The sequence below is a fragment of the Podarcis pityusensis genome (assembly GCF_964106645.2).
Source record: "Podarcis pityusensis genome assembly, chromosome: 14".
Lineage (NCBI taxonomy): Eukaryota > Metazoa > Chordata > Lepidosauria > Squamata > Lacertidae > Podarcis > Podarcis pityusensis.
The window spans coordinates 28,049,962-28,058,736 of record NC_138039.1 but is presented as its reverse complement, the minus strand read 5'-3'; the positions used below and the strand labels follow the sequence as shown (position 1 = coordinate 28,058,736).

The 8,775-nt window shown below is 44.0% G+C and overlaps 1 protein-coding gene across 4 annotated transcripts in view; it reads left to right on the top strand.

Annotated features, from left to right (window-relative positions):
• The first annotated feature begins 97 nt into the window (after positions 1-97).
• Positions 98-8,775, top strand: part of IQCH (IQ motif containing H) — a 79,733-nt gene continuing 71,055 nt past the window's right edge. For 2 of the 4 annotated variants that reach the window (XM_080981652.1, XM_080981654.1), the window contains exons 1-4: positions 135-314; positions 5,012-5,128; positions 5,485-5,582; positions 6,050-6,158. In XM_080981652.1, the coding sequence (XP_080837778.1) occupies positions 264-314; positions 5,012-5,128; positions 5,485-5,582; positions 6,050-6,158 (375 nt within the window). In that variant the 5' untranslated portion in view covers positions 135-263. Of the gene's footprint in view, positions 315-5,011; positions 5,129-5,484; positions 5,583-6,049; positions 6,159-8,775 lie in introns of all 4 variants that reach the window. The other 2 variants (XM_080981653.1, XM_080981651.1) reach the window with 2 other exon arrangements.

Genomic DNA, 8,775 nt, shown 5'->3' with positions numbered 1-8,775 from the left:
TGGTGAGGGGAGAGAGACGTAGAATGTTTGCGGACTGAGGTTTAAGGCTTTTGTGCAGAGGAAACGAAATGTGAAATGAGAGGGAAACATTGGGTTCCGCCTCACCCCAGGGCTTATGTTTTCTCCTTGCTGCATCTCCACATAAAAACCCCTCAGATTGACAGGAATGGTCCCGCCCGGGCCGCGCGTCCCGTTGCTAAGGCCACGGTCACGTGGTGCGCCGCAGTCCCGCCGCTGTGGGGAGGGAGCCTCAGCCAGGACCCATGGCTGAGGTGGCCGGGCCGGGGGCGGAGATAGGGCGCATTTTAGTCCAGGTGGGTCCAAATAACACTGCAGTCAGGTCCCTCACGGCCGCCTCACTAGCCTCGTTTCTATTGGTCTTGTGGCCACTTGACCAAACTCCCATGAACCTTTGCTGTTATGGCCTCCCGCGCCCACCCAGCCTTGCGTCGCCCCCATTGGACGCAGGGTTGGCCTTAAGGCCCTGAAGACCCTGATTAGGCTGGCCATTTACAAAGTGCCAAGAAAAAAGGAGGAGGAGCAGCAGCAGCGTTCACAAGGTTTACTTAAAAGTGGCACATGCCAATTCATATGTGTAGATGCACATTTAAAAATAAGCACACTGGAAGCTTCTATTTGCATTTTAAACTGTTCTATGACATGTTTAGAGAAGAGCTGTAATTCAGTAGTAAAGCATCTGTTTTGTATGTCATGGGTCCCAGATTCAATCCCCAATGGCATTTCCAGGTGGGGTTGAGAATACCTCCTGGCTGGAAGAAACTTTGGAGAGCTGCCACCTCTCAGTGCAAGTAGACAGGCCCAGTGGTTTCCCTCAATATAAAACCGCTTCTATTGTTTCCTAAACAGAAATACATCTTGGCACCATTGTGACCTGATGACTTAGTGTGGTTCCTCTGCTGTCCAGGTTTGCTGATTGTTGATGGGCAACTTAAAGCTCTCCCCGCTCCCTTCTTAGAATTTCTTTAAACCAGGTTTTGACTGGTCAGCCTAACAAATAGAGGACTCCTTCAAATAGAGGACTGTTTCCTGCACCATAGGGCACATAGCCACACCAACCCAAGTGCAAATCTCCTCTCACACATTATGCTCACTGTGGACCTCTCTGAAGTGGTCAGTCCCTGTGCCTCTCCATGCAGAAAGGTAAAGTCCCTCCATGTAGACAAAAAGCATATCAGAAAGGAGGGCTGTAGCCAAGCCTTCCGACATTTGTATTGAAGAATTAAATTAGCCCTCACCTGTCTGAAATGGTAGTGAAAATTAAACCAAACTCTCGCTAAAAACAGTCATGTGGCATCATAAAGACTAACATCTTACACATGCATATACTCGCCCTAACCCAACTGAAAAGATTGTTGTGAGGATGAAATGTGGGCTGCACTGAGTTCTGGGCATAGGAAAGATACAATAAAAACACATTATATGCTTTGGTTGCTCCAGAGCCTCCTTCCAGCTGTTTTTCAAATTGCACCTTTTACGTAACTTCTGTGAGCTCTTGCCTTGATGCCTCCCAGCTTTCTTCAAATGTTAATGTTTATTTTTCCTCTCCTTTTGCACATTGAAGCGTAGCTTTTTGGCAGAGAAAGATCGGATTTAGCAATGTTTATTGAAAATTTTAAGGGAGCTGAGATTTTCCATGGTAGCTGAGGCTGCAATGTCATGCACACTTAACGGGTGAATAAAATCCATTGAACTCTGGGCCTAGCTTCTGAGTAAGCTATGCTTAGAATTAGGTAGCATATTTGATTAGTCTGCAGTGAAGACCCTTGCTTTGATCTTGCAAAGCTTAGATCTTGGAAAAGTCACTTGAATGAACAGTAATGTTTAGGAAAAGATGAAGGGCCATAGCTCAGTGATAGAGTATTTGCCTTTCAAGCAAAAGGTCCTAGGTTCAATCCCCAATATCACTGGATGGGGTTGGGAATAGCCCCTGTCTGAAATCCTGGAGAGCTGCTACCAATAGAGTACAGTGGTACCTCGGGTTACATACGCTTCAGGTTACAGATGCTTCAGGTTACAGACTCCGCTAACCCAGAAATCGTACCTTGGGTTAAGAACTTTGCTTCAGGATGAGAACAGAAATCGTGCTACGGCGGCAGCTGGAGGCCCAATTAGCTAAAGTGGTGCTTCAGGTTAAGAACAGTTTCAGGTTAAGAACGGACCTCCGGAACGAATTAAGTAATTAACCCGAGGTACCACTGTACATAATACTGAACTGGATAAGAGCAGTACTCCGACTTGTTATAAGGTGGGCAGTGTTCTTGGTTCACTCAGGGCAACCACTTGAGTTCTGGACCCTTGCTCCTCTTGACTGATAAAAACTAACGGGGAGGGGACAACTGGCTGGGCCAAGGAGTTGATTAATGTCTCCATGAAAGAGAGGGTGGTCCTTGCCTGCTTGAAGGAGGCAATGGTAAAACCACTCCTCAAGAAGCCCTCCCTGGACTAAGAAAATCTAAGAAACTACTGCCCAGTTGCTAATCCTCTAATCTTGGGAAATGTTCTTGATCAGGTGATTGTGGACCAGATTCTGGTGCTCTTGGAGGAAACTGATATTCTAGATCCATTTCAATTGGGGTTTTGGCACAGAATGCTTTGGTTGCCCTGTATGACCTATGTCGGGAGAGAGACAAGGGAAATGTATCCCAGTTAATTCTCATTGACCTCTCAATGGCTTTCAAGACAATAAACCATGGTATCCTTCTGGAACAGCTGTCTGACTTAGGTGGGTGGCACTGCTTTGTGGTGGTTCCTACTTGGATGGTCATTTCCAGAGGGGGATGCTTGGGGAGTGCTCTTCAGCCCTGTGGAGCCTCCAGTGAGGGTTCCTCAGGGTTCAATTTTCTCCCCTATGCTATTTAATATCTACATGAAATTGCTTAGTGGGGTTATCCAGAGTTTTGGAGTTCGTTGTCAGCAATATGCATGCTTTCTGATGAGTAAGGTTACAGAAAGCATGTTCCATCAGATGTTTGAGTTCCTCTTCATGCCAGGTACAATCTGAGGTGCTTGTGCTGTCCATTCCTGTTTAATAGGCTGACTTTGGGCCTGGGAGCCAAATGTGGCCTCTCCCTTTGGACATCAGGACTCTCACCAGACCACATCCGCTCCCCAGGTAACCCATTTCCCCAACCCTGCTTCACACTCCTCTCAAGTGCTTTTGTTTGGCTGGGATGTATCATTGGGCTGTGATAATGCCTCTAGCTTGACTGGATGGAGGCTCGTGTGGGGTAGGTGTAGGTGTAGAAACCTGTGACCTTTGTGTGACTGGAATGAAGCCTATGACACAAATGTAAAATGTGCATTTGTTGCCCTGAACACTTTTGCTTCTGGCTGCACCCACCACTGGCATGCTGCTCTTGGAAGATTCCCCACAAGGAAATGTGGTCCTCCAGCTGAAAAACATAGCCCACATGCACTGGGCTCTGTGTATTTTTTAAAAAATACCTCCAGTCCTGTGTCTCATTACCATCTTGGCAGTCTGCTAAGAATGCCCTCTTTGTTGTTATAATATGATGCTCATTTCATAATGATGTATGGAGTTATAACTTGGTTGCTGTGTTCTTTAGAGTGTTGCCAAAGTCCAGGCTTAAAGTGCTGCAAACCTTTATTGTTTTCGGTTAAGCTCCTGGAGGTAATTTTAAGTTGACAGTGTATTTCATTGATATTTTCATCATATTTATTTCCCTTTCCGTTATGGATGTACTATGTTGTAAGTTGCCTCAAGCATTTTGGATGACGTGGGTTAGATATCTGACAGTACTATCCTAAGTATATGTACCTAGAAGCCAGTTTCATTAAGTCCAATAGGACTTATCTCCACCTCCATCATTCAGACCGGACACTGAGGTCCAGCTCTGAGGGCCTTCTGGTGGTTCCCTCACAAGTTACAGGGAACCAGGCAGAGGGCCTTCTCAATAGTGGCACCCGCCCTATGGAACGCCCTCCCACCAGATGTCAAGGAAATAAACAACTCCCACCAGATGTCAAGGAAATAAACAACTACAGTAATACCTCCGCGAATGTCCGCCTTGTCTATCGTCCGCTCCAGCGAACGTCTGCGGGAAACCCGGAAGTACCGGAATGGGTTACTTCCAGGTTTGTCACATGCGCAAATGCGCAAACCGCTCCGCGTGTGTGTGCAGACACGGCACTTTACCCTGCATCCTTTTCAGCTAGCGGCCAGGGCTCTGGAATGGATCCTGGCCGCAAAACAAGGTACGACTGTATCTGACTTTTAGAAGACATCTGAAGGCAGCCCTGTTTAGGGAAGTTTTTAATGTTTGATGTTTTATTGTGCTTTTAATTTTTTGTTGGGAGCCGCCCAGAGTGGCTGGGGAAACCCAGCCAGAAGGGTGGGATATTATTATTATTATTATTATTATTATTAATAATAATATACTCCACACATCTGGCTGGGTTTCCTAGCCACTCTGGGCAGCTTCCAACAAAAATCTTAAAATACAATAGCCTGTTAAACATTATTATTATAAACAAATTATTATGTAGGATTGCAGTTAAGCAGTGCAACCCTATGCAGGTTTATAAAGAAAAATCTGATTGCATTTCCCAGCAATGAAACTTTTGCACTTTTGATTTTAAGTACTGTCTGTGATATGTTGTGGTGTTGTTTCCTTTGTTTTATATAATGTTATTGTTGTGAGCTGCCCTGGGTTCCCTTCAGGGAGGAAAGGCAGATTATACATTTTAAATAATAAGTGTGTTTAGGATTGCAGCTTGTATAGAAGAAATAGATAGTTATCAAGTTTTTTTTCTGATGCATGCTTTTTGGGTTGCAATATTTTACACCGCTCCCTGCCGCTTTTAACCTGCTCCTCTCCTCTTCTGTGTTCCATAAAATTGCAGAGGTTGCTCCCTGAAGTGTGTGTTTGTGTGCAGTGCTTAATAAATCTGTTTTGCTTTCAGTTTCTGTGAAATATATTTACACCCTGATGATGCATGCATTTACTGCAAGTTTCAACTAATTTTCTAGGTTCAAGAAGATCTTCAACAGCTGAAGGACCAGCTGCGAGACATCAGCCATGATTGGGAACTGCAGGATGCTCAGAACCTTGAAGCTGCTATTGAAAGTACAGAGAACAGATTAAAGGTAAGTGGATGGAGAATCTTCCAACAAAAATGGGGAAACGTCTCCCAGTGAAAGTGTTAATCAGTATTTTATCCTCAAGTGAAAATGTGACACCTCATCACTTTCTAAATTCCGTTTCTGAATAGTAAATGGTTTGAAGTGCCAAGTATTGTATTTTAGAGCAGTGACAGTACATTTTGGGTGCTCAGCATTATACGGCTGTCTTAGACATAGCATAAACTCAGACAAATTCAGAGCCTGGGATGATGTCTTTCATTTTTGTTTTCAAAGCTCAAAATTTGCTCAGATCTGCTGGCTGAGGTAGCTCTTCCATCACCTCAATATCCTATATTTTCTTTCTCCCTATCCCTGAACAGAAACACGCTGAAAGGTATTTAAATGCTGTAAACCAAACTGTGCTAACCATTTCGTCACCTTCTAATGTGGATCTGTGTTCAAGACAGGTGTCCAAATGGTAAGAGTACTGGAATTTATTTGTGTATGCTACTTTATCTGTATATTTTTAAATATAGATGTTTATATTCTAATTGTAGTATTTGGGTGTTTGTAGAGTTCTTATGGCATATTACAAATAGTCAAAAATCCACACACAAAAAGCTGTATCAGAAGACATGCCTTCCATCTTATAGCAGAAATTGGACTAGTTGTTCTCAGGATTCTGTAAATTTCTGTGTCTACAGAGTTAAGGACACTAATAATGCCTCCTGTTGTGGTTTCGAGTTCATATACTTAACCCAAGTTTTAAGGTTTTTTATTGTTTCATTGTTTGTTGCTTGATGCCTGTGCTCCTCTGGGAGAAAGGGTGGGATATGAATTTAACAAATAATAAATAAATTGCAGCAGTTTAAACTATTGCAGGTGTGGAAAATAAAGTTGGAACTGAACCAAATCTTGCAACATTTCCCTATTTATTTCTCTCAGGGGGCTCCCCATGGAGACTTCACAGAAAGAAATAATTTACCCAGAGATGTCTGCAATTACCACTCAGCCCTGCGGCAGGTTATCACCACATAGGTCTTCTGCACCAAAGGTCTGAAGGAACTCATGGCTTGTAATCCTTCCAGTGATTTTGTTACCGTCTTATACTCCCAACTGAGTCTCTTTTCCCTAGTGCTCTCTCAAAGAACCTCTCAAGTCCCAAAGGGCAGGCCTAATGCTTTGCTTTGCAAAGCAGAAAGTGGGTATCGGAGTGTGTCCTTGTCTGCAAGGACAATGGATGTAGCTATAGCGTGTGAAGCCACACATGAGCCAAACGGGGGGGGGGGGGAGTGGTGCAGCAGACGTAATCCAGTTCAAGGTCACAACTGCACCATACTTTTAAAGCAAATGACTTCCGTAAAAGAATCCTAGTTTTGTTAAGGGTGCTGAAAATTGTACCTCTGTGAAGTGTAAACTATAATCCACAGAATTATTTGGGGGAAGTCAAGTATTTATTTAAAAGGTGCATTTAAATGTAAGGTGTGGATGCTCTAAGTGAACTATATCATAAGGAAAGGAAATTCTGTGATGAGCAGCAGAAGCACAAAATATGTAGAGGATCTGTGGACAGAAGATCAGAAGCAGGTTGGCCAAACCCACAATGACAGTAGGCTAAGCGAGAAAGGGGCTGCTCCTGCATTAAATATTTTTTGCTTCTAATACCAACCTCCAATCTTTCTCTACTTCACTATGCATGGTTGATCTTAATTTGGAGAGGGGCATGCTATGGCCTACCCAGGGTTTACCTTGTGGGGCTGAAGCCCCACTGCCCTCCCATATCATGTCATTATGGCATCTGCTGACAAAAAAACCAGCCCTAATTTAACTTCAGAAAATAAATGTAGTTCAGCTTTGCCAGCTGTTCTCAATTGCTGGTGCATTGGCAGAATGACTCTTTATCATGAAACAGTTGTGAAATCCAGCTAAGAGATTGCTGCCTGTTACCTGCCTTAAGCTTCTGGGTATAGGGACACGGGTGGCGCTGTGGTCTAAACCACAGAGCCTAGGGCCTGCCGATCAGAAGGTTGGCAGTTTGGATCCCTGTGACGGGGTAAGCGCCTGTTGCTCGGCCCAGCTCCTGCCCACCTAGCAGTTCAAAAGCACATCAAGTGCAAGTAGATAAATAGGTACTTCTCTGGTGGGAAGGTAAACGGCGTTTTCGTGCGCTGCTCTGGTTCGCCAGAAGAGGCTTAGTCATGCTGGCCACATGACCCGGAAGCTGTCTGCGGACAAACACTGGCTCCCTTGGCCTATAGAGTGAGATGAGTGCGCAACCCCAGAGACCATCCCCAACAGTCAGGGGTACCTTTACCTTTACTATAGGGTAGGTTAGACATTTACGTTGTTGACTTGCTATGTTTTCTGGATTCTGTGAAAGCCCCAAACATGGAAGTTCAAGTAAATCATTAAAATGAGACTCATTTTGGCAGAACTGCATAATTATGTTGAGGGCCTGGGCTTTGTTATGGCAGAAATTTTGAATCATTTTTGGTGCCAGATCTTCAGCCTTGATAGATTGCTGAACTTGCTTGAGCAAGAGCAGAGAAAATCAGAGCTCTAAGCAGCCATGCTTGTTCCCCATTCATCAGCTGGGGAATAAGCCTGTGTTCATTTTCAGTGCCATGTTTACGGGAAAACTACAGGGAGGTATTACTGCTCTTGATGCAGGTCCAAATGTGTTGTTGCCTCTCCTTTCAGCACAATTAAAAGACAGGCTCTGTGTGAAATGTAAATGCCTGCACACAGGGATAATTCTACCCTGTGTGTTAACTTCTGTGGCTTCTATTTTTATATCCATAAAACAGAAGGCATCATATTCATTAAGCCAAAGATGAGCTTATTAAAGATATGTCCCCCCCCCCTTTCCACTAGGATTTTCTTCCGCTGGATTTTTTTTTTTAAGCAAGCAAAATAGCTGGAGACATTCCATCCAGCTAAAACCAGTATTATCACTCCCTTCAGGATTGTGAATTCCCATTTCTTTAATTATTATTTATTTCCCATTTACTTCCTAAGCATGTTCTTTACCTTCATGGAGTCAGTGAACTGAAGCTGAACCAGAGGAAGCTGTTTTGGTTCACTGGGCCGGTAATCCCTGATTTAAAAATAAATAACTAAATAAAAATCTACAGCAAGTTTGGCAGGACCACAAATGTAGCCTGCTGATCAGAGTAGGAATCGACTACATCCGCTTCACACTGTGGAATGTTTAGAGCAAAAGATACTAAGCAGAGGAGCCCAATGGATTTTCTGGCTTTTTCGGCCAGAGAATCTCAACATTGGGGGGGGGGGGGGTTGGAAATGGGAGGAGTAAGATTCTAGCCCACAAAAGGCAAAGTTAATAATATGTGGATAGGTTTTTTTGCTGAAGGACTTAAAATGTAATTCATACCCAGTTCCTAAGTCATATGCAGTCCCTGCAGCTGAGATCCTGAAGCCTTGATTCATGCCTTCATGGATCCTTTGCAGTCTCCTAACAAAGTATGCCAAGCCAAGAGTGCCGCTGGGTGGAGCTACCCTCTGGATTGAATTTACCCCCAAAGAGGTAGTGATGGCCACCAAGTTAGATGGCTTTGGAAGAGGGTTAGATTAATTCATGGAGGATAAGGCTAGCAACGGCTGCTTATCAGTAAGCATCTGAATACCAGTTGTTGAGAATCGCAAGTAGG